This window comes from Ahaetulla prasina, chromosome 1, assembly GCF_028640845.1.
Source record: "Ahaetulla prasina isolate Xishuangbanna chromosome 1, ASM2864084v1, whole genome shotgun sequence".
Classification (NCBI taxonomy): Eukaryota; Metazoa; Chordata; class Lepidosauria; order Squamata; family Colubridae; genus Ahaetulla; species Ahaetulla prasina.
In genome coordinates, this window is record NC_080539.1 from 253,189,263 (window position 1) to 253,215,402 (window position 26,140).

At 36.4% G+C, this 26,140-nt stretch overlaps 4 protein-coding genes across 4 annotated transcripts; 1 reads left to right on the top strand and 3 right to left on the bottom strand.

The window, feature by feature from the left end:
• Window positions 1–7,990: 7,990 nt before the first annotated feature.
• Window positions 7,991–8,932, bottom strand: LOC131205031 (olfactory receptor 5F1-like). The gene has a single exon (XM_058196885.1). The coding sequence runs from the start codon at window positions 8,930–8,932 to the stop codon at window positions 7,991–7,993; it is 942 nt and encodes a 313-aa protein (XP_058052868.1).
• Window positions 8,933–13,863: 4,931 nt separating this feature from the next.
• LOC131205084 (olfactory receptor 5F1-like) lies at window positions 13,864–14,809 on the bottom strand. The gene is given in 2 exon segments (XM_058197008.1): window positions 13,864–14,556; window positions 14,558–14,809. Coding segments are annotated over 2 exon segments (945 nt in total).
• A 1,756-nt stretch (window positions 14,810–16,565) lies between these two features.
• Window positions 16,566–18,452, bottom strand: LOC131204737 (olfactory receptor 8D1-like). Its single transcript, XM_058196264.1, has 2 exons — window positions 17,522–18,452; window positions 16,566–16,612 (listed from the first exon to the last, which is right to left on the bottom strand). Exons 1-2 carry the CDS (start codon window positions 18,444–18,446, stop codon window positions 16,566–16,568), a joined length of 972 nt encoding a protein of 323 aa, XP_058052247.1. The 5' UTR covers window positions 18,447–18,452.
• A 6,427-nt stretch (window positions 18,453–24,879) lies between these two features.
• Window positions 24,880–25,830, top strand: LOC131205145 (olfactory receptor 5D18-like). Its single transcript, XM_058197137.1, has one exon. It carries the CDS (start codon window positions 24,883–24,885, stop codon window positions 25,828–25,830), a length of 948 nt encoding a protein of 315 aa, XP_058053120.1. The 5' UTR covers window positions 24,880–24,882.
• The last annotated feature ends 310 nt before the right edge of the window (window positions 25,831–26,140 follow it).

Sequence of the window (26,140 nt, forward strand, 5' to 3'; positions counted from 1 at the left end):
GTTCAGTCTTTGGTGTCCTTGACTCAGGATCTGAAATCAAGGAGAGATGCAAACTGTGGGGACAATCACAAACACATGATTTACAAAAGGTGCTTCCTCTCTCCCCCTCAAATTAGAAGAAAAAATATTTTCGTTGGTCTTCTTTGATATTTATAAACAAAATGCTGAAAAATGATAAGCAGGGAAACCAATGACCATGGAAACCTGACATCAGATTCCTTGGTTTGGCTGAGTTTGCATTCTCTTTGAGGGAATATGTTCTCAATATACTTCATTTCTATTCAAACATATTTTTCCACATACAGTATGTTCGTTGGTGTGCATTATCTAGAAAAACTATGGCCCCCTTTATGACTTGTGGACTTCACCTCCCAGAATTCCTGAACCAGCATGTGAGTTCTGGGAGTTGAAGGCCACAAATCATAAAAGGGCCATAGTTCCCCATCTCTGCTCTAGAAGAGGGCCAATGAGGCTAATTTCACATAAATTCTGTCCCTAGCCAGGCTGATCTATGCATTGTTGGATTAATTTTCATATTTATTTATTGATAGGTTGGTGGATTTATATATGTATAACTCCCATTTTTAAAACTGTTCAATTTCTCGACAGTTTGGGTTGGCATACACAAGGAAAACCAAAGAAAAAGAATTCCATGACACAATAGTAAAAGGAAACAGATTTGTCTCTTTTATACCTAACTAGCAAGAAAGACCATAGCTAGACAGTGACCATCTAATGTCTTTAAAAATCCAAATGATTTACGGTTTAAAAGATAGAAAAATATCATAGACCTGCTTTGAACCAAAACATGAGTGAGTATCAAGGGCAATTATGTTTGCAGTCTTCTCTGAAAATCTCTGGATTTGAATGGGATATAAATGTTAATAAACAAAGAAATAAATTAAAAAATACAAGAGATAACCCAGAAAAAATATAGCATATAATTTCATGCTGGAGTACTGTTTATTAATATTAATATAAGTAATTATATTAGTATTATTATTGCTTACCATTGTTTGAAAGGATGGATTGATATGACAGAAAAGGAATTTACAACTATTCATAATTACTGTATCTGGTTTAGAGAGAGACAAAAATCAGACAGTGCCTGATTTTTTCAACCTTAAATTCATATACCCCTGCTGCTGTATACTTTTGCAATTTTAAAAAGGGTTTAAAATATACATTTTTGTGTGATTTTTTTCTCTAGTATTTATTTTTGCATGTATGTATTTTCTACTATATGTATTTTAAATCACAGATCACATTAAGAGCTAGTATGCTCTAGTGATTAAAACATCAGGCTAGAAAACTGGAATGCCTTATACATTGTAAGCTGCCCTGAGTCTTCGGAGAAGGGCGGGGTATAAATGTAAACAAAAAAAAACCAAAACAAAAAAAAACCCCTGTGAATTCAAATCCTGCCTTACCTATGAAAGCCAGCTTTTTCTTTTATGTACACTGAGAGCATATGCACCAAGACAAATTCCTTGTGTGTCCAATCACACTTGGCCAATAAAAAATTCTATTCTATTCTATTCTATTCTATTCTATTCTATTCTATTCTATTCTATTCTATTCTATTCTATTCTATTCTATTCTATTCTATTCTGAGTGACTTTGGGCCAGGAACTGTCTCTCCGCCCAACTCACCTCATCATGTTGTTGTGCTGAAAATAGGAGGAAGGAGGTCTGATGGATTTGTTTGCCCACCTTGAGTTATTTGTAAAAATAATAATAGCAATAGTACTTAGACTTATATACTGATTCATAGTGCTTTAAGTGGTTTACAGGGTAAACATATTGCCCCCAACAATCTGGAGGGGATATAAATAAATAGATAATAAAAGAAAGGATGAAGATCTTCAAGCTGAATTTATTAACTGCTAAAGTATGATGGATTGATGGATGGATAGAAAAACAGAAGAGGGAGGGAGGGAGGGAAGGAAGGAAGGAAGGAAGGAAGGAAGGAAGGAAGGAAGGAAGGAAGGAAGGAAGGCGATTCTTTCCATTCAAATGTGTCAGCAAATCTAAAACAGACCTCCCATTTAAAAGTTTCCTTTAAAAAAAAATAGTATCCTAATATAATATTTTCTGGCACTTAGTATTTTAGTATATGCATTTCTATGCACTATGCTGTTTTCCCCTTCTATTTATGCTACCCTTTGTTTGGAGAATGGTGTTGCAGAAGTAAAAAAGTTGAAAATCTATTTTGAAAGTCAATGGCATTTTAGTTCACAATGTTTAAGTATGTACATATATTCCCTTTTTCTCCTAATACCTAAACCTATTATTGCTTATCTTCCAGAATTGAAACAACATAGCATTAAAAAGTATATGAAATAACTATCTTAATATAAATATATGTATTAACACTAGGATTACATTGACTAATTTGACTAATGTAACAAATATTATTAACATAATTATTGCTATTTGCTATCAAAATGAACGATACCCAGATACCACACTGTTCATGTATTGATGTTGATGTATATTTTAAAAATAAAATAAAATAAAATAAAATTATTCAGACAATATTATTCCATAACGATTGTTTTCCTTACAGTGATAAATACTGTTTCTATTTTATTCCCCAAAGGTCAAAACATTTGCCTCTAAATTATTATCAATTTGTATCCTTCCAGAATATACAAGTCACTTAATGCAGTCAAGTGCCAGTCTAAGTCATCCACATCCTTTCTCAAGGAACATCATCACCAATTCCTGCTATATCACTAGCCATAATACATTCAGAGCACCGTCTTCAGATTCTGTTTCTGCTCTAATGGTTTTGACTTACCAGGGAGGCAGGCTTGGCTTCTTTGTTGCAAAAACGGCTGTTTTTAAAAGTTTTGAATTCATCATTCTGACACCAGAGACCAGGATCCCTGGAGTAGCTTAAAATGGTTAAGCAAGGAAAGATTGTTAAATGTGCAGAACAATCAATTAAACTATGCTTTGGGGGCAAAACATATGGATTGTCTACTTCGTAAAAACTTGTAGTTTTATTTTTCCAGAGGCGGTGTGTGTACCTACATTCTCATACCAATGTAGAGCAGCATAAATTGTTGCTTGATTTTGGCTACTGTTAAAAACGATATTGACAAAAAAAACCATTCACAAATATATGCAGAGAATGTTGGCATATACTCAGACATATCAGGCTGTAGGCTTTGCAGAACTTCAGAAGGTTGATTCAGTCAGAAGAGGATTCACTTGAAATGTACACACCAGAGGTGAAATACTACCGCTTCGGACTGGTTCAGGCGAACTGGTAGTAAGAAATGCTACCGGTTCGGGCGAACTGATAGTAAAAAAAAATGCTACCTGCTCAGGTGAACCGGTATTTCTGACCATCAGGTGTGATGTGCGATTTATATTAGCTAGAATTGTCGGATTTCCTGCTTTCTAGATAATCTAAAGCACATGGCACAGTGGATTCCCCCCCCCTCGCTGTTCTACTTATCTTTGCAGACTCGGAATGCTTAAAAATGTTCCTTTTTTAGCGCTGTATGGGCGCGGCTCAGGTGTGCATGCGCACGGCAAGCGCATGCTCTGTAGCAGACTGGTAGAATGGGTAGCAGACTTCAGAGGATTTTGTACACACCCTTGAATTAAATGATCAAATTCAATCTCTGAATTATTTTAACTTTCAAGTTCGGCAGCATCCATAGGAGGGCAAGTGGGATAAAATTGACACAAGCGCTACTGCGATGATTTAATGCAGGCCTCACTCCCTTTCTCTAAGTCTCTGCAAGGGAGAGAGAGCTTTGCCTGAGGTGGCTCCCCAGTGACAGAATGCCCTCCCCAGAGAGGCTTGCCTGTAGCCATATTAGACTACAAAGACACCTTCATTTTCCCAGCTCTTCAGTCGTATTTTAATTGCATTTTAATTCATGTAGCTTCAAAATCCGATGGCTGTCTTGCTTCAGCCTAACTGGTATGGTTTCTTTGTTTTGTATTTTATTGATTGTATTGTATCAAATTGCATTTTTAGCACATTTTCTTGTAAGCTGGCTAGAGAACTCCGACTATGGGAGAGCTATAAAACTTTAATAAATAAATGTGTTGAATGTCGGAAAACACACACACTTGGGGTACAAAGCTGTGAGATTGCTAGTGAATTCTAATCAGACGCCTCCAAATCTTTTTTTTTTAATTGAAAAAGTTTTTAAAAAACAAAAACATTTCCCCCCCTTTTTCCCCCCCTCCCTCCCAGAAAACCCCCTTCCCCCCCCCCCCCGGCTTCCCGGGTCAATCACAAGGTATCGTTATACATAAACCAAACATAGAATAAAATTTTCCCTTCCAATCCAATTAACCTCATCCAAAGCTTTTCATCTCCCAACCCCCTCCCCATTACATAAAATAACTTCCTAATTATTCAAAGGCAATCTGATATTTCTTAATCTGATATCTGTTTTGTAGATAATCAATCCATTTTTTCCATTCAATTAAGCCTCCAAATCTTTTTTAAGAGATTTGTTCAAGAAAAAATAATAATACTCTGAACATAGTTACAGGTGAAGGTAGTTTTATTTACTTGGAAAGTGATAAGGTTAGTTGTATCTTTCTTAATTAAAATATTATATAAACCAAAGGTGATTTATGTATACAATATATCTCAGACAGACAGATGGAGGAGAATCACAGTCAAAAGAACTACTAGAAAACAAAATGTGCCTGATAAGATTACGATGCTTCCCCTTTCAGCAGTAAAGATGCTAATGAATTGTTGTTCTCAGGAAATTCCATTGAGTGATTATGCACCATCAGCAGTGGTGGGTTGCCCCTGGTTCAGACCGGTTCGCAAGGCTCTATAAGGCTTCACTCTAAGTGAGCCTCATGGACTCCTTCCAACTCTACAGTTCTATGATTCTAACAATTAAGTGTGATTTAAGAATTCTTTGTCCACCACAATATCCAATATTTCCCCTCCTTCTTTTTCACTCCCAGGGTTTTTTGTAAGCAAACGGTTCACAATAGTAACAGAAAAAATTAGGGCAGAGTTCTAATAAGGGATTTTTAAGTCAGGCAGACTGTATTGGAGCTGCTTGTCTAATCCCCTCTGAAAAACAACTATCCCAAATTGTCCTCCCTTGCCTGAATTTGTGGTTCATTCCCAACCAAAGCACAATTTTAATAAACAGGTTGAATACAAGTGTGAGCTGGTAATCATGGAGATTGAACTCCTATGTAGATGAAGTATCCCAGGTAAGCTGGCCTTTTGCTGCTCATTCTGATGAGTATGAAATATTTGGCCTTCTTCATTCTTAGTTGAATGAAGAAAGGACAACAGCTTGCTCATGAAGATGCTGAATATGAACAGCTATTTCTATGAAATCTCTGGGGTGATGCATTATAATACATCAGCTCCGAGGACATAATTCATGATTGGATGATAAAAAATAAAAAAGGATTATTGTATCATTTATAATGCTTGAAATGGGTAAAAAGGAAGTAGCCACATCCCATCTAGAAAGAATTTTCTAAAGAAGAAAAAAAAAAGATATAGGGGCCAAGTTTGATAACTTAGCAGGTGCTAAGTTCAGCCCAAGAGATTTATATGTAGCAGGTCTTAGGATTCTCCTCGCCTAATGCCTTTGATAAAGAACTTCTTCAAACCATTTTTTTTTATAATAAAGAAGTTCAGCCTGGCTATTTCTTAGGATCAGGAGATTTAGCATTGACTTTGAACTAATTTGATTTTAGAAATATAAAAAGCTCAGTCGAGGACAATTAGTAGACAATTAGTAATTACTATTACTATTGTAATTACTATTACAATTACTAATTAGTAGACAATTAGTAATTACTATTACTATTGTAATTACTATTATAATTACTAATTAGTACAATTAGTAGTGAAGGACAATTTGGAAATTATTTCTTGGTTGATGCCAATAATCCTGCAAAACAACCTTAAACATTCTTGGCACAGAATAGTTATGCCCAAAAGAGGGTTTTTCATTTATATACTTCTGAGATTCAGCAATTATTTGAAAGTTTTTTAAACCTGCAGATCAGTAAAAATCTGGACTCATTAAAGTTGTTTTTAAATTTATTGGGAGACCCTGATGGGGAGTCATCAAGGGTTAGGTTACGGTTAATTTATTGCTCTGTTTTTGGAAATCAGCATTGCCTCATCCTCACAGGATGAATTCTCAGCACAATTACATCCCTTGGCTTTGCAGCAATCACAATCCATCTTGTTCCTCCAGATCTTGAATACATCCCTTTTCAGTCCTTTGAGCAGATAGAGCCTTACAATGTTCTCTTCTCCAAGATACCTGTCTTGTTTTTCCCTTTTGGGCTTGACTTCCCACGCAAATCTCAAATAGTCATAGAAAAGACAGGATCATTGTTGGAAGTTGTGGGTGTATATGTGAGTGGAATCTAATCTAGGCAATGATTGGTGAAGTACTGTAAGTTGTAGAACTTGGTGGAAAGGAGGAGAATGTTTATAACAAATGCAGTTCAAATGTAGACCAAGCCCACTGTGTCCTATCAGAAGAAGAGTCAAGGAGCATGTACTGGGGCCTAGGAAGAAAGGGAGAAGGAAGTGACCTCCCAATCTCACAGACAAAAAGAAGGCAAAATGTTGTGCCAAGAGAGTACAAACAGTGAATATTTAACACTCTATATGCCTTGCGGTCATTCAGTTATGAATCAGTGTCATTGGATTCCTATCTCCAACATTTTTTTTATGTTACAGTAATATAAAATAGGTGTTTGACTCATTGATCTTTTAACAATTTTAAAAAATCTATTTTAAGAATATGCATCCTCTTTTATATGTAATTTTTCTAGCACACAAAATTTCTGTACACAGCTTTCTCTAAATGGCATAGCTGTCAATATAAATTCCTGAAGAAAATTTTTTAAATATAGGTTTCTGTGATGTTATTCTTGAGATAAGCTTTTACGATATATTTTTCCTAGGATTAAAGTTTTTTTTCCCACCTCCAGCCCTACTCACTACTAGTTTTTGCCTGGAACTAAGTTTTGCAAACTGGTTTCCATACAAACCCATGTGAAAGAATGCTTTTACATTCTGTTTGAAATGACCTCAGATTCAGTAAATTTCACTTAAATTTCTTGAAGTTTAAAAAAAATGAAGCTTTCACAGTTAAAATATGATCACGTTCAAAACAATTTCTGATAGCAAGCAGAAGACTTCCCAGTCTTCCCAGGTGTTTAAAAATCCCCAGTAATACAAATTCAGCACACCAAGCAACAGGATTCTGAATCCTTTTTCTTCAGCTGCTTATTCTTTTTTTTATTTTTATTTTTACATTTATACCCCGCCCTTCTCCGAAGACTCAGGGCGGCTTACAGTGTATAAGGCAATAGTCTCATTCTATTTGTATATTTTTACAAAGTCAACTTATTGCCCCCCAAACAATCTGGGTCCTCATTTTACCTACCTTATAAAGGATGGAAGGCTGAGTCAACCTTGGGCCGGGCTTGAACCTGCAGTAATTGCAGGCTTTGTGTTCTTAATAACAGGCTTTACCAGCCTGAGCTAAACCGGCCCTTTTTCTCCCTGTCTATCTTCCTGCCTATTTCCTCTCCATCTAATATGGAAATTTCTTCTGGAGTTGGGGTGAAAAACTGGCATTGTGACATGTGACTGGAGGTGGGTTACTATTAGACTTCCTAATTCCATGATAAGCACACAAAAGAAAACAAATAACAAAAGCTAAAATACTACTGTGTCATTTTATTATATTCTTCAAGATGAGAGATTATTTTAAAGGATGGCTTCTAGCCTCAGAAATGTTATTTACCGCCAATTTAAATAATAAAGAACTTTGTTTTAATTCAGCTTAGTTCGGGTTCTTGACAATAATAAACAGCTGAGTGAACATTCAAATGCCTCACTTAACACAAAACATCCATTTAAATATTCCACAGAATTAGGACTCAGTTCCTGGCACTTTATTGAACTGAATTCCTATTCACTGCAGTCTGCAGTTGACAATGTTTATTTTACACGGGAAACATTCTTATTCATTGCTCTTATCAGGGCATCCTTTACTTCCTTGTTCCTTAAACTGTAGATCAAGGGATTTAGCATAGGGATGAGAAAGGCATACAGTACAGCCATAATTTTATGCTGATGTTCAGAATAGTTTGAACTGGGTTGCAAATAAACAAACAAACCTGTTCCATAAAACATGGTCACAACAACCAGATGGGAGAGGCAGGTAGAGATGGCTTTTTGCTGGCCTCCTAATGAGTGAACCTTGATCACTGTTGAAAAGATGCACATATAGGAGATGAGGATAATTAGAAAATTTATCAAAATGATGGTTCCAGCACTAGTGAAACCATATATTTTAGGGGCAAGATTGTCTGAGCATGAGAGCTTGAGGAGTGGTGGGAGATCACAGAAAAAATGATTGATTTCATTGGACTGGCAGAAAGACAAAGTCGCTATCAGGGTGGTATGAATAATGGAATTCAGGAAGCCAGCTATGAAGGCCCCTCCTGCCATTTTGAGGCATTGGGCATGGGACATGAGAGATGAGTACAGCAAAGGATTGCAGATGGCCACGTAACGGTCATATGCCATCAACCCCAAAAGAATGCACTCAGTACTGGCAAGAGCAAGGAAGAAATACATTTGGATGAAACATCCTGTGAAGGAAATGGTTTTTCTTCTTGACAGGAAAATTGCCAAAATCTTGGGGAGGGTGGTAGAAGAATAACAAAAATCTATGAAAGCCAAGATGCTGAGGAAAAAGTACATCGGTGTATGAAGCTGAAGGTCCATTCTGATCAGCAAAATCATGCCCAAGTTACCTACTATTGTGATAACATAGATCAGGAGGAAAAACATGAAAAGAGGAACTTTCATTTCAGGTTGTTCTACAAATTCAAGGAAGATAAATTCAGATACTGCTGTGTGATTTTCTCCAAACATCTCTGTGGCTGAATTTATCCTGTCTTGGTTCTGATTATGGATCTTCATGCACGTTAGACGTCAGAAGCAATAATGTAAAAAGGCTGTGGAACATCTCAGCTGTTTCCTTCATATTTTTATTCTATTGTTTTCTGAAAAACATAATGTAAAATAAATCTCATTATTCTAAGAATTTGGTTGTTTTATTTTCAGTGAAGTGGACTGATAACACTACAGAGAATCCAAACAATTTTGATATCTGATGCGGCAAGACTATTCAATGAGTTGTATAATTGTGATGTCTGTCCAACAAAGGACACATGAGTCAAAAGTGTTTTTCCCCCCTACTGAAACTTTTAGAAAAACTAATTCCAGTGAGACTGCAAGAATTAAAGATGCATCTCAAGATAATTGAGTAGTAGTACAAGTTTACTGATGTGTTTTAATAAATCAGTGATAGCAATAGCCCCATGCAATTGTCTGATTACATGTTGGAAAAACCTAGGAAAAAAGTTTCTTCAATCTTCAATCTTGATTGCAGAAAATATGACTTTTGTAACAAGTTGTTAACACTTGGAACACACTACCTGACTCTGTGGTCTCTTCTCAAAATCCCAAAAGCTTTAACCAAAAACTGTCTACTATTGACCTCACCCCATTCCTAAAAGGACTATAAGGGGCGTGCATAAGAGCACAAAAGTGCCTACCATTCCTGTCCTATTGTTTCCTTTCATTGTATCAGATTGATATAGTTGTTGCATACTTTTGCTCATATATATGCTTGTATGATGTGTTGTTGTTTTATATTGATGTTTGTGTATACTGTTGTGACAAAATAAAAACAATATATAAAAAATTTAGTTAGAGCAGGTTGAAAATTAATATTGAGTTACAGGAATTATTTTTTGCAGCTGTGTTTATCCCCAGGAAGAACATATTGTTTGTCTTAGCTCCATGGGATATAAAATTCCTGGTACTAAATGACCACATTGGTTTGGTTCTCTGTGCAGCAAGGAAGTTTGTGATGTATAGATGCATTTTTTAAACATCTGGTTTTATTGATTGTTAGTACTGATATTTGATCATTTGTGAGGAGCAGCTGAAATGCACCAAAAGAGAACCAAAGTCAATTGAGTTGTTAAATTTACTGGTGGTTTTTTGTTGTTTGTTTGCTTCTTTTCAGTCATTTTTCATTCATCCAGAATAACAACAACAACAACAACAACAACAACCCCCAACTAGTCCTCTGCTTCAGAACGGTACAGCCTCAGGGCAGAAGCACTAACAGCTGCATTGCTGGATGTAGCCATGGCGAGATCCTAAGCTTCAGAATGCTGTAGAGGTGATATCTGCAAGTGCTAATAGAAGATAAGAGGGACAGTTTGGTGTACTGGTTAAGGCATGTGGCTACAAAAGAGGGGACCATGAGTTCTAGTCTCGCCTTAGGCACAAACTCAGCTGGGTGACTTTGAGTCAGTCACTCTCTTCTCTCAACCCAGGGAAAGAGGCAAGGGCAAACCACTTCTGAAATCTTACCCAGAAAATTGCAGAGACTAGTTCACCAGAAGTCAAGAGTGTATTGAAGGCTCAACATAAAATAACAAGACTGCTGCCAAGCTTCAAAAGCCCACGCTCGGGTGGGGAATGACCCTCTTTGAATAAAAGTTATAAACGTACAGAGAAGCAAAGCATATCTGAATAAACTAATGAGAGCCATATAAGCACCATACAGTACAGGAGGGCTTAATTAACTTTCATATATGAGACTGTAACAAATGGCCTTCCCCCCTCCCATGCATATACACCTCAGGATGTGAAATCCTAACCTGTAGCACGTTTAGTTTATGCCTAAATCTGAATCTGCCCAGGTGCATATGGAAAAAATAGAAAAAATTCAGGCCATTTTTCGTTCTTCTATTGTTGCTTCGCACTAAGCTGAAATTCAAAAGCATCCTAAAAATTATTGTTTAATGTGGAAAATGATTTTTGTTTTAAGATTCATAAATAATCCAGGTTTTTGCAAACATTCTTCGTCCCCTTCCCCATTTAAATCAGGGAAAAAATAAAGACAAACCTGGCAAGTGTGATTTCTAAGGGCCCAGCTAGGTGAAAGAGAAGTTCTGAAAAGGCAGGGCAGCCTTAATAGGCAGCCTGTACCCACTCCTCTTCTCAAAAGGATATTGATGTCCCATGGAATTATGGGATGGGAGAAAAGTCATTCTCTGTTGGTTTCTGGAAGAACCACTGATTCTCTATGGTTCAGAGAAGTTTCAAGGAATATTGAACAGTCATCTAATACCTTAAAGGTTTATTAATACAGCTTTCTTGGATCAAATTCCATTTCACCAAATGCCTGGAGTTCATATATTTGTTTATTTTATTACATTCTACCTTTTCTCCAAAAAAGGCAGCTTAAATAGAGATTACTCACAGAAGCAACCCCGAGAAGCTGATGGGAGTTCAGCATTTTGCTGTGTAAGAATTGCCATTAATTTAGATATTTGGGATAACTCTGCAAAAGAGTAGAACAGTCTCTTTCTATAATTGTTTGATGAGGACATGTAAAGACATAATGGGTGGTAGTATAGTTCACTGTTTAAGTCTCAGAAAGAAACTCTTGGTTATACATGGATTATGAGAGGGATACAAGAATGCTGAAAGATAATAGAGATATTCCAACAATTTCACTATTCTGTTGAGAGTAACTGTAATGAAGAAGAAGAAGAAGAAGAAGAGGAAGAGGAAGAGGAAGAGGAAGAGGAAGAGGAAGAGGAAGAAGAAATAATAATAATAATCATTCCCCATTCACAAATATACTGCACTTTCACACAGATACCCCCTATTCAAATGTACATATGTATCAGTCATCAAATTCATCATTCTCACCCCAAAATTGTGTTAATACCTCTTGCATCACTTGCATGTATTCAACTGATATAAAACAATCAGGCTGTATCATAGAGACCTTTTCCTGTATCTTCCTATTTTCTCTCCCTCTCATTCTCAGGCATGTAACATGAATAATGATGAAAGAATCTCTTGACCAATTGTGCTCATAGACCACCTACCTGAGCAGGAGGTAACTTGCGTGATAATAGAAATATCTCCTCATATTTCCAGAAACACTTTCTTTCTGTGTCTCAAAGATTGCATTTGCACCCTTAATCTATCATATGAACTTGTCACATTACCTTTTTCCAGTGCACAGCTGATATTATTATGCTGAAGCAGCAAGTTAACAAAAGTGCTATTGCTTCCTTCCTTGGATCCCTTAAATATCTTTTTAAAAAAAACTGCATGGGAATTCAAAATTTATGGTGACAGGGGATAACATGAATCATGGTCCAATGTCTCTGCAGAATTTGCCGTTATTAAACAGCTAGAAAATAGTTTGCAAAAAGTTTGGATTATTAATGGCCAGGAGGAGGCTATTTCTACAGGCCTCCCAGAGGGAACAGTTCAAATTCATCAGCTGACTCATATGATATTCAAAAGTTCCCCCTTTAGTTTCTTAATTGATTACCCAAAGGATCATGGTAAGTGGCTAACTATCTGCTCTAATTTTAGGTTGATTGTCACTTTTCAATGAATTAAGTATTATTATCTTCCAAATCGCCATTGAAGGTTAAACGAAAAGTCTTACCTTTATCTTCACAAATTTACTTTAAATGGGGGATATTTTAAAAAATGAAGCAAGAAAATAATTCTTGAAATTGGCTATTTTGTTATTTGTGTTTCCGTCTGTACATGATCACCTTCATTGGCTACACATGTCTGCCAATGTTGGATACCTAGTAGATCATCTAGCAGAGGTCTGTGCCTCCAGCACAGGAATCAAGTAGTATTGCATTACCAACAGATGATCTTTCAGGACAGTGGTGGGTTTTAAAAAAATTTACAACTGGTTCTGTGGGTGTGGCTTGGTGGGCATGGCATGGCTTGGTGGGTGTGGCAGGGGAAGGATACTGTAAAATTTCCATTCCCACCCCAGTCCAGGGGGAGGTTACTGCAAAATCCCCATTTCCTCCTGATCAGCTGGGACTCGGGAGGCAGAGAATAGATGGGGGCGGGTCCAGTCAGAATTTTTACCACCGGTTCTCCAAACTACTCAAAATTTCCGCTACCGGTTCTCCAGAACTGGTCAGAACCTGCTGAAACCCACCTCTGATTCAAGATGCCTTTAAACATTTTTAAGGAGAGAGGTTCTACCATCTTCTGAGGTAGTTGCTTCTATTACTGAAAAGGCCTTAGGAATTTTTTTCTTGATGTCCAACTGAAATCTACTCCCTTATAATCTAAACACATTGTTTCTTGTCCCATCTTCATGGACAGCTCTGAATAATTTTGGGCCATTTTCTATATGATAACCCTTAAGATGCTAGAAGATAGTATCTTTTCTTCATTGGGATATTCAAACACACTACCTTCAACCATTCTCCATCAGTTCTTTCTTTCATGATACATTCTATTATAAGAGACCATTAAATTTATTTACCATTTTAATACTAAATTACAATATTTTAGAAGTATTAACAATATTTAAAGTATTTTACAATTTCAAAGTATAATACAACTGTTACACAGTACGAATTGAGGAGCATATTTTCTTTTATTTATTTATTTATTTATTTATTTTGTCACACAGTATATATAAGCATAAACATGAAATAACTATACAATATATAAGCATATATATAAGTATGAGTATGTAATGACTATATTAATTGGATATAACGAAAGGAAACAATAGGACAGGAATGGTAGGCACGCTGGTTCTCTTATGCACGCCCCTTACAGACCTCTTAGGAATGGGGTGAGGTCAATAGTAGACAGTTTTTGGTTGAAGCTTTGGGGATTTTGGGAAGAGACCACAGAGTCAGGTAGTGTATTCCAAGCATTAACAACTCTAGGTGTTAATATCTAGGTGAGCTGAAACCTTTTTGACTTAATAATTATTTTGAATGCAAAAATAGATTTCTATCCATTGTTCTCTTCAGTGAATCCTTCACCTCCTTGTTTCTCAGACTGTAGATTAAAGGGTTAAGCATTGGGATGATGAAGGCATAAAACAAAGAAACAATTTTATTCTGATCCTCTGAATAGTTTGAACTGGGTTGCAAGTATATAAAGAGGCCTGTTCCATAAAATATGAATACAGCAATCAAATGAGAAATGCAAGTAGAGAAAGCTTTTTGACGGCCAACCACTGAATTCATTTTAAATATTGTAGAAAGAATATGTATGTATGAGCTCAGTATTATCAGGAGAGAGCCCAGCATATTAATTCCAGCACACAAAAAAATAAATATTTCAGTTAAAAAGATTTTGGAACAGGAGAGTTTGAGGAGCTGGGGGATCTCGCAGAAGAAATGGTTGATTTCATTAGAGTGGCAGAAAGATAAAGTACCTACCAGAGTGGTATGAATAATGGAGTTCAGGAAGCCAGCTGTGAAGGCTCCTCCTGCCATTTTGAAGCATTGGGCATGGGACATGAGGGAAGGATACAGCAAAGGATTGCAAATGGCCACGTAACGATCATATGCCATCAATCCAAAAAGAATGATCTCTGTACTTGCGAGAGCAACAAAGAAATAAGTCTGGATGATGCATCCTGAGAAGGAAATGGTTTTCTTCTCCGCCAGAAAATTTTTCCAAGGCCTTGGGGATAATATTGGAGGAATAACAAAAATCTATGAAAGCCAAGTTACTGAGGAAAAAGTACATGGGTGTATGAAGCTGAGCGTCCATTCTGATCAGGAAAATCATGCCCAAATTACTTACCACTGTGAAAAAATAGATTAGTAAGAAAAATATAAAAATTGGAACTTTCAATTTGGGATTTTCTCCAAAACCCAGGAGGATGAATTCAGACACTGTGGTGTAATTTTCAATTGACATCTGTTTCTGAATGAGTCTTGTGATGTTCATGGAGAATAGATATGGAACTTTGTGTACCTTCCAAAGTTATAATTAAGGATATAATAATAATAATAATAATAATAATAATAATAATAATAATAATAATAATAATAATAATAATAATAACCAAACAAGAACAACACTCCCAAAACTCCATCCAAATCCTGCATCATCAACAGAGAAACTGATTCTATGTGATACTATGAATATAAATATGATACTATATATCATATTATAAATATAAATATGCAAATATTATAAATATAAATTTATTTATGTAAATATAAATATGAATATACATATTTATAAACTATAAATATGATACTATTAAGGGGATTTTTGCCAATAGATCCTAATTTGTCACTTTAGAATATAGGGACAATAATGTTCATGAGTCTTTCTCAATCTGCAAATATAACATCAATGTCATTGTAAAGTCAGGTTTATTTTAACAGTTTGCATATTTGTAAAATATTATTAAAGTTTAATAATCATGAGCTTTAGGCACTTTTGTTTGTAATATGCAGCAACATATTATTTTATGAATTTCTTTTTCAATTTTTATTCCAGGCAGTTTAAAACACAGTTATTAATAATACAGACAAACCAGTTGTTAAGCAATATCTATTTCATGAGGAGTTTAACACTATTCTCATCATATGCAATGAAAGATGGTACATGCATGATCACCATATGTCCTTCTGGAAGATGCACTCATATTGTGTCCATATTGTATGATATACTAGTAGAAATCACTTAAGCAGTCTTTCATGAAACAATGGCCTATCATAGTCCCTTTTTCCTTAGAAAAGACTATTAGCATATATATTCTAGAACTGTCAGTGCTAATTAGTGCTGGTAAATATTTCCAGATGTAGACACATTTATCTTGATTTTTTAAAACTCATTTCATAAATATTCCAATACCACAGATGATATTTTAAACTGGTGGGAATAGGGAAAATCTGTCCCTTGCTCATAGGCTTGAAAAAGATCCTAAACTGTAAAAAAGAAAGGTTGGATCCAGAAACTTCCTTCCATCTGCCTATTGCATTATATGTATTATATGGTAGTGTAGATGCACCGCTTATCCATCCATGGGAACAGAATATACATACTGTAGTTATGCACACCGTTCTCTGATTGCTCCTGAATTAAAAAAAAAAAGTACACTTCTGCATTTTAGCATATACTACAGTATATGTTTCCTTCTATGTGAATTTTGGACTAGTAGAAAGGTGCTTTTTCTCCTGGAAGTCATTTGCAAAACCTAATTGCACAGGATAACTGCATTGGGTAGGTTCAGACAGTATTTTTTATGCCACAAAAAGTATAGGAGCTTTTTTTGTATGTATGGAATTTAATTTCTGTAAATGGAACAGTTTTGCAGCCCAGTCATACAGTTGGTGGCAATTTTTCTTTTTCCTTATTTAGATAGTGCCATCTGGTATACTGTTTGCACACAGTGCATCCAGCATTCCTACCTTAGCTACCTTCCATATTCTAAACATACGAATGGGCAAATGGAAAAAACAGAAATTTAACTAACCTGAATGACAATAATACTTCCCACTTTTAAGACCAGAAAGAAATTAACTGGACAATTACCTGTTAGATAGCTCCAAATCCATTGCTTCAGTGATGTTATTATGATACCCAGTTAATCCCTCTTGATAATACCTAAGGCCAGTGTTCCTAGAAGGTTTGGCTAAGCTTATTCATCTCTAGGTCCCATTTACTTTCTGAGATCAATCTGAGAATTATTTCTCCCTGTTATTAACTAGTGCTTTAAATACTTCCAGCCAGTATTCTTATGGGAGCACATAATTTAAATTACTAATTTAACTTACTAACTCAAGAGATGTAATGTTTAAAAATAAAGCAAAACACTAGAAGTTTTGAAGCTTTCTTTTCTCCCTCCTTTCCATCTCTTTTTAATGAGATATGAAAAGTTGTGTTTCTAATTATCATCCTTCTAACTGTTATCCTGCATAGTTTAAGCCATATAGTTTCATAACATTTGAAATACGTGCACTTTGATCTTGGTATTTTTAAATTATTATTTACAATGATTAGGATATTTAATCAAAATGTTCAAATGATTGAACATTTGAGAAGCAGCTGTTTACTTCATGGCTTCCTTGATAGTGAAGTTCCAGATTATAGATTACAAGCTATATTTATACAGTATGTCGGTATTTCTTCAATTCTGGAATTGAATATATTTAAGCCTCATACAAATTCTTTTTTACTTTGTCCCATCTTGCAAAAAGAGTCTTCACAGACTATATTTATATTCTACAAAACTCCAGAAAAATTTCAGTTAATTTAAAATGAGACACTAAATTCTGTAGGGGCTTTGTCATACAGACTGAGGATACACTGTTCTATAAATTTAACAGGGAATCCTATACAACAGAGGTCAATAAGAATTGCACCAATGTTGCTGAACTAAGTCGAAAGCAGATCAAAATATAAACATGGCTGTTTGAAAGGGTGGCATTTCAAAGACATTAAAGCCGACCTTCAAGGACATCTTCCCCATATTCTTCCCAGCCCCTCAAACCTTTGGTTAACTACTCTGCCCATTTATTTTTTTGGGGGGGAAAAAGGTTCGTCTGTACTGTATTTGCTGAGATTGCACTACTTGGTGCCATTGGCACCATGAAGAATGGAATCTGCCTCTTGTTCTTCTAAGAGCATCCTTCACTTCCTTGTTCCTCATGCTGTAAATGAGTGGGTTAAGCATGGGGATTGTAACTGAGTACAACACAGAAACCACCTTGTCCTGATCCAAGGAATGGCTTGAGCTTGGCCGTGAATACATGAAAAGGGAACTTCCATAGAACAATGTAACAGTGACCAAGTGGGAAGCACAGGTGGAGAACGCTTTGCACCTGCCTTCAGTAGAGTGGATAGTCAGTACAGTGGTGAGGACAGACAAATAGGATGCTAGAATGACTGCAGTGGTGATCAAGATGTTGAACCCAACCACAGCAAAAAGAAGTCTCTCATTGAAATGAGTGTCTGAGCAGGCTAGGGTTAGGAGTGGAGGCCCATCGCAAAAAAAGTGGTTGATTTTATGAGAATGACAGAATGGGAGACGAAATATAGAGATGGTATGTATAGCTGAGCTCATCACACCTATGACATATGCCCCAGCCAGCAAACCCTCACAAACCTTCTGTGACATGACAACTGTGTAAAGAAGAGGCTTGCAAACTGCAACGTAACGGTCATAGGCCATGGCAGCCAGCAGGTAGCCCTCAGTGGTAGCACAAGCTGCAAAGAAGAATAACTGAGTGGTGCATCCAGCAAATGAAATGGTCTTTCTGCCTGCTAAGAAATTCACCAGAGTTTTAGGAACAATTGTAGAAGAATAGCACATGTCTATAAGAGAAAGATGACTCAGGAAGAAGTACATAGGCGTATGGAGTCGTGAGTCAATCCTGATTAATAAAATCATGCCAAGATTTCCAACAATGGTAAAAATGTAAACAGCTGAGAAAAACAAAAAAGACAATATTTGAAAAGTATACTGATCTGTAAAGCCCACAAGAATAAAATCACTTCCCATAGAGACATTTCCTTCAGACATTTCTTTGATGAAAAGCATGCCAGTCTTTAATTTTGTCTGATGACACCTCTGAAACTAGAGAGAAGCACATTTTTAAAAATAGCAAATATGTAAAAATAACAGGCTATAAACTGTTTTCCTGATTACTTCAATTGTCATACTAACATGAAATTTTAGAATCAACTTCAATTCAATATTTCCCTCTTTCTCCTGTAGCCCAGCCACTGCCAAATCTAGTTATTTATTCAGGATTATAATTTCAGATGTTTGTTTCCTGAACACTCATCCTGTTCCTGATATCTACAAATCTGAATACTGTAAACTATTATTTTCCTCTTTCAGCCCTCCTTTAGATCAGTAATAAATCTGTTCCACCACTCTAATTTATATCGCTTCCCTGCTATTTTAAAGTCAGATAATTTTTCCAGCTGTAATTTCATAAGATGCATACATCATTATAACTATTTACAATTTGTGTTAAAACTGAAATAATAGGAAGCACTCTGATTCACAAAAGATGCGCCCTCCAATTTTCAGTTATCTTTCCCCTTCATTGGTGCTCTTCCGCTCCAACATGGAATGTAATGCAGAAATGTATAGGAGGCAGTGAGGAAGGTTGACTCTTGGATGCCTTCTCTCCTATAAGAAACAAATCTTTCTAAACGTGCAAAGTCATCACCCAGTGCAACTGATTAATAGAGGAAATAATATCAGATGCCACAGTTAAAAAGGGAAAGTACCTTGGAGCAGGCATGAATGGAGAGAACAGGTCTTCTCACTGTAACCTTGCTATGAAATTCAGCTTCTTGCTGTTGTATACTTGTTTATCTGGAACTATGAATTGCTGAAAACCATTTATTCTTTCCCCAAGTGCTTCTGAATCATGATCTCACTCACTCTGGGGACACAAGAATAACATTCAGTTTTATACTTGCTTATGTCTTTCTTCCGATAGTTTTTACTTGTGATTTAACTGTTTGCTGAAGGGAGCCTGGGAGGATTCATTGAGGAAAACCAGTGAAATGATTTAGAAGTTCATACACTGCACCTTCCTCTATGCATTTTGTTGGGGGCCATATGTCCTGCTTGTGGCACAAAATTGTTTACTGTGTGCCAGGAAATAATATCACTGTGGACAGTTGACAAATGTGAAAAAAGACACCTTTTAAAACAGTCAATAAAGTCCAACATTTGCTAATAAAATTAGGATATTTTCAGCAGTATGATGAAAAAGCTGCTAAAGGCCACGTGACATTCTAGCCATAAGATACCTTTGTACCCTTTCAGATGGTCTTCAGCAGATTGTAAGATACGGTTGAAGGGTTTTTCTAACAAAGCAGAGGTAATTATGAGGCCAGTCTGTGATGGTGGAGCTAGGGCTATAACTCAAAGTTGAAAACTGTGACCCTGTAGCTGAAGCTGCTTCCAGTGACAGAGGAAAGCCAATAACTGCTTTGGCCAGCCTTGAACTAGCTAATTTAGAAAAGGATGTTTCCTCTGCTGTTAATTTTCTCTTTATTCTACAGGATTATTCTATTTTTTTTAAAAAAAAACCTACATTATCACTTGTTCATCAAGAGAACTTCCTTGATGTGGTATGGCTATATTCTTCTGAGCCACTTAATTATTATCCCATTAGTTTATTTTCAGAATGAGGTAGGCCATTTATAAAAATTCACTTTCTCTGGTTTTGGTAATAAATCAAAGTATACTAATCTTGGAAGCGTTTGAAGACTAAAGATGATCTGGAAATATATTTTTAAATGTTTTTGTTGAACATTTAACAACAAAGAGAATGCTGTTGAGTATTGTCAGCCATGCATGCAATCAAAAAAATAAAACAAGCCATTGAGGGGACAATATGTTTAATGGCTAAGGCATTGGACTTGTACTGGATAGACCAGGTAGTAATTCTCAGACATGGAAGCTTACTGGTTTTGGGCCAGTCACAATTATTCAGCCAAGACTGACACATATAGTTTTGGGGAAAAATTGAAGGAGAATAAATGCTGTTTATGCTGCCTTGAGCTTCTGGAGAAAGAAGCAAAAGTAATGGTTTCTTCGAATCAAGCTTGATTCCTGATGTTTTTGTAAGGTCCCAGAAGTTTCCCTGAGCCTTTGAGATGCCAAAGAGAGTGAGACTCGACTCGAGGTTTGCAAAAAAAAACCCAGGTTTTTATTCTTCGGCTAAAGTAAGAAGTCCAGGTGATACTATTTCCAATACAGATAAAATGCATGTAAGGAATAGCCACACCCTGCAAGAGTGGCTCAGAGTATTAGATACATTTTACATTGATAGAAAAAAATATTATCCAATCAGACAAAGGTTCATCACCAACGTGATCTTTCTTTGTTCAGGCCTCCTCTCTCTGTCCATGTTTTACTATCTTACAGAGTATCCCTTGTCCTTTTGTGTTCGGGTTCATAGGCAGCCCCGGCTTTATCTATGGAGCAAGATGTTCCTGGGAACTGTCTCCAAGGATGTGCCTAGCTCTGAAACAAATTACAGAAGTGAGAAACCAGATAGAAAAGGATACAATTCTATTATAGAATGAATTCCTAACAAATGATTTCTAACCATAGCAAAATAGTACAAGCAACTTCTTTAACAGAAGCAAAGAGCAAGGGTTAGATTGATTCGTGTCAATATGTCCTTTCAATTTCATAGACACTCTGTGTGGGGTGTGATAGGATTTTCTTGAAGGATGTCAACACTATGAAAGTTCTTTGCTGTTGCCTTCTTCCAAGATGTTTTTTAACTTCCCAATCTTATGACTATAAGACTTGGGATTTTCCAGTGTTGTCAGAGGTCTCCTATTCAAGAACTAATTGATCTGAGCCTGTTTAATTTTTTCAGTCTCAGCCCAGAGCAACTAAATGCTTCTCTGCTGCCTTCTGAGAAATGGAGAAAATGTGGGCTATTAATATAATGTGGCTCCAGATACAGATGTAGACATCAGAAGTTTCAAGAGCTTTTAAAATATAACAATGAAATAGGCATTAGTAATTTTTTAGAGAAATACATGCATTTTCAGTTCACTCTCCTTATTTCCCTCCCCAGTTTTTTGGGGGAGATTCCATATGAATAAAATTGTATGTCAAAAAAAGTGATCTGAACAATTCATCTCCCCTCCAGTTTCACAATCTACTGATAAGTACACATCATTTATTTATTTTATTTATTTATTTGTCACATATAAGCATAAGCATGAAATGACTATACCATATATAAGCATAAATATAATCATAAGTATGTAATAACTATATGAAATTGGATACAATCAAAGGGAACATTAGGACAGGAACAGTAGGCACGTTGGTGCTCTTATTTACAGACCTCTTAGGAATGGGGTGAGGTCAATAGTAGATAGTTTTTGGTTAAAGCTTTGGGGATTTTGGGAAGAGACAACAGAGTCAGGTAGTGCATTCCAGGCATTAACAACTCTGTTACTGAAGTCATATTTTCTGCAATCAAGATTGGAGCGATTCACATTAAGCTTAAATCTATTGTGTGCTCATGTATTGTTGTGATTGAAGCTGAAGTAGTCTTCAACAGGAAGGACGTTGTAATAGATGATTCTATGAGTTAAACTCAGGTCATGTCGAAGGCAGTGGAGTTCTAAATTTTCTAAACCTTAAAGGATTTCAAGTCTGGTGTCATAAGGTATTTTGTTGTAATCAGAGGAGTGGAGAACTCTTCTTGTAAAATATTTCTGGACACGCTCAATTGTATTAATGTCCGAAATGAGGTATGGGTTCCAGACAGGCGAGCTGTATTCAAGAATTGGTCTAGCAAATGTTTTATATGCTCTGGTTAGTAGTGTAGTGTTTCTGGATAATAGTGATCATAAAGGATCACTGATCAAGTAAGCCAGAATGCTTCAGAAGGATGTTGATAAAGATTCTCAGTCATCCAGGTAAATCTGTCTGAAAGTTGAATTTGACAATTGGGCTTATTTTCTTATTGGAGACATTTTACTAGTCATCCAAGTAGGTTCCTTAGTCAGAGCAAGTTAGTTAGGCATTGGAATGTACCAACTCCTCCAGCATCAACCTCAGGGGTTTCCTCCCCGAAGAAAGAGTTGGTACATTCCAAAGGCTCTTGCTCTGACTGATGAAGCTGCTTGTAGGAGCAGTGAAATGTCTCAAACCAATAAGAAAATAAGTCCAGTTGCCATGACTCAACCTTCAAAGAGACATGTATAGGCAGTGGTGGGATTCAAGTAATTTAACAACCACTTCTCTGCTCTAATGATTTCTTCCAACAACCAGTTTGCCAAACTGCTCAGAAAGTTAACAACCGATTCTCCCAAAGTGGTGCAAAATGGCTGAATCCCACCACTGTGTATAGGGCTGCTGTGATCTCTCTTTTTTCACATAAAAGAATAGTTTGGCTCAGGCTCCTGGATGTTAAAGTTTGGAAAAGAAAGCTGATGCCTGGCTGGATAAGAGAAGACAAAGCTATGCGAAAGCAAAAATATGCAACTCTTATAGAAATCTTTCACTGTTGTCGATATTGCTTGAGGAATCCCTCCTCTTGAGGAGACAAATTTAAAGTACTTCAGAGATCACATCCCAAAGGGCACAGAGATCTTTGAAAAAGGGCCCCTCATGCATTCCAGTAGCATTTGCCTTTCAGGTCAAGGAAGAGGAGTCTGTTGTCATTGGCTGGGCAACTGCAGGTGTCTAGGGCTGCTCTGTTGCTTTCTAATGTCAGATGGCACCTGGTAAATTCTGGAATAAAATTAAATTTAGCTCAATCTAACTTAAAGTTTGAAAATCAAACAGGAGATCTGAAATTTGAAGAAAGCATGATTCAATTATTTGCAAGTTGGCCCTCAGGGAAAATTTATTCTACTCAAGAACCAATCTAGTTTTTTGGGGAAAAAAGATTTGCACATAGGCAGTAACGGGGAAGCAGGATCTTTGAATTAAACCTTGCTTCAGTTTAGAAACTGCTTCAAAGAGGTAATTTGGTCAAAGCTTTGTCAAATTGAATTGCCTCTTAGAAGCTTTGCAGAGCAATGCTTAGGACCCTCTTGACAAATTGGAATCCATTCACTTTCTAATCCAACAGGCACCCTTCGGTCTGAGCCCTGTGAAAACCAGAAAGCTGTCCATATAGTTAAGTGTTGATTCTGATAACTTGAGTAGGGGACTTTCAATTTTGTTTCTCATTTTGTGGTAATTTGAAGATGACTACTACAGGTTGCAATCCGAGAGTGTTTTTATTTATCCATGTATACTGTAATCAACATATGGAAGGTACATGTGCTTGCAACCGAAAGAGACCTAGTAAAATATTATGTGAAAAAAGTATGACTTTGGAGGCTTTCCATACCACCAAATTGTTCCTTTCATGGTGCAGAATAGAGGAATGATCATTAGTGTCTTATTTTCATCAGTATTCTGTTAGTACTATGGACATAAGGGATTAAAGCTGAATAATCAAAGGGAAAGCTCCTTTATGGACTATCTATGCTAATTACTTACAGTCTAATTTCTAGTAGTAGTTCTGAAAAGTTATGCCCCTTTTGATAGACATAAACTTGTACCTGTTCATGTCTCTTTTTCCTGATTTTGCCGCCTATTATCCATTTTGCCAGTTAAGTGTTCTGATGTCTGCTGATGTTTCGTAAAAAATATAAAGTTATATTTTTGTTAGTTGTACTGAGGGATTTGTGTGCTTGCTCTCATCTGGATGTAGAGATTGACTATTAGTGTAGCGGGTGCTAACTAAGCTGGAAATTATTCACAATAATTTTCTAACAGCTCTAAGTTCGGAAATATGTTTAAAACTTCAACTGTTCTCACTGCCAAGAAATTCAAGCACTTCCGACCTTCATAGAAACATTGATTAATGCGAGACTATTTCCCCATAATGGCTGGTCCTGGTGGATCTTTCTTACACAGTCCATCATCCAATTAGCAATGGAGTTCTCTTTGACTGATGCCCCAACTTTATCACTGATGAGAAATACAGACAGACAGACAGACAGACAGATAGATAGATAGATAGATAGATAGATAGATAGATAGATAGATAGATAGATGATAGATAAATAGATGGATAGACAGACAGACAGACAGACAGACAGACAAACAGTAGGTCCAATAGGTTATAGAAAAATAACTGCAACTGGGATTGCAACATTATGAAGGATTTTACTTAAAATCTCTTTTTAAATACTTTGATTAATTTTAGTAAGTGATTGGTTTGGCAGTCACAAGCTGATTTTTTTTTAAAAAAAAAACAATATTGATGAACATTCCTTTATTGCTATTTTCTTTATTTCTTTTTCTCTCCCCCTCCCCCCCACAAGAAGTATCATTCACAGGTGAAAAAAGAAATCACTCTTTGAAGAACAAAATAAGATGCAGAAATAAATCATCATGTTCTTTAGCTGGTTTCTAGGTCAAGTGTCTCTTCATATTGTATTAAATGTGATACTTTCCAGTTTGTGATCTGAAAGGAATGGAGAAAAGAAATTACACACTGGTGACCCAATTCATTCTTTTGGGTTTCTCAGACTATCCAGAAGATCTACAGGCCATTCTCTTTCTGATCTTTCTTGTGATCTACATTAAAACCGTGGTGGGAAATCTTGGGATCTTCCTGTTAATCAAGGTTGACTCTCGTCTCCATACCCCAATTTATTTCTTCCTCAGCCACCTATCCTTGATTAACATTTGTTACTCTTCATCTATAACACCCAAAGTGTTGATGGATACTGCCTCTGCAGTAAAAAGCATTTGTTTCTTTGCATGTGCAGTTCAGATGTACCTGTTCATCATGTTTGTTGTTGCTGAATCATTTGTCTTGGCTGCAATGGCATATGACCGGTATGTGGCCATTTGTAATCCTTTATTGTATACTGTGATTATGTCCAGAAACGTTTGCATCTTTCTAGTGCTTAGTTCTTATCTGTGGGGCATTATTTGTGCTCTAGTTCATACGATCTCTGCTTTTCGGCTACCGTTCTGTGGAAATATCATCAACCACTTCTTTTGTGATGTTGTGCCGGTGTTAACTCTGTCTTGTTCAGACACCCAGCTCAATAAGATGCTGCTTTTCATTTTTGCCACCTTTGTGGAGAGTAGTACTATCACCATTATTCTCACGTCCTACATTTTGATTATCGTGTGTGTTTCAAAGATTAACTCCAGCAAGGGAAAATGCAAGGCTTTCTCCACTTGTGCCTCTCACTTCACAGCAATCTCAGTCTTCCATGTGACAATTCTCCTAATATACTGCCAGCCTAATGCAATCCATGGAAGGTACTCTAACAGAATTACCTCTGTCTTCTACACGATGGTGATCCCCATGCTGAATCCTCTGATTTATAGTCTGAGGAACAAAGAGGTAAAAGGAGCTTTTCAAAGGCTGGTGAAGAGAAAAGTTTTTTCTCCATCAATCTGCTGAATAGATTTTCTTATGTACTGTCAGGGTAACCAAGTGATAATATAAATACAGACTCTATCAACCAAGTGCTCATAAAAACCCGTCCTTTGGATTGACAAAGAAAATGCATTTCTCAGAAGGAAACCTAAAGGAAGTTCCAGCATTCCTATATTTGTGGTTGTGTAGCTTTCTAATGTATTTCTTGAAGACTACTGGCAGAGAAAGTATTACTTAAAGTATATCAGAATAAAAGTCAGGATATTTTCTCTCATAATGGTCTCCTTTATTATAAAACTATGGCTTCATAAGGCTCATGTCCCTAAGAAGGCTT

Bases quoted from the DNA above. Each gene is read 5' to 3' on its own strand.
- LOC131205145 (XM_058197137.1), top strand. From the start codon at position 24,883: ATGGAGAAAAGAAATTACACACTGGTGACCCAATTCATTCTTTTGGGT.
- LOC131205031 (XM_058196885.1), bottom strand. From the start codon at position 8,932: ATGTTTGGAGAAAATCACACAGCAGTATCTGAATTTATCTTCCTTGAA.
- LOC131204737 (XM_058196264.1), bottom strand. From the start codon at position 18,446: ATGCTTTTCATCAAAGAAATGTCTGAAGGAAATGTCTCTATGGGAAGT. The intron at 16,613-17,521 runs GAACAAGAGGCA...ATTTAAAGCACT, and splicing joins AGTGAAGGATGCTCTTAGAA to AGTTAATAACAGGGAGAAAT.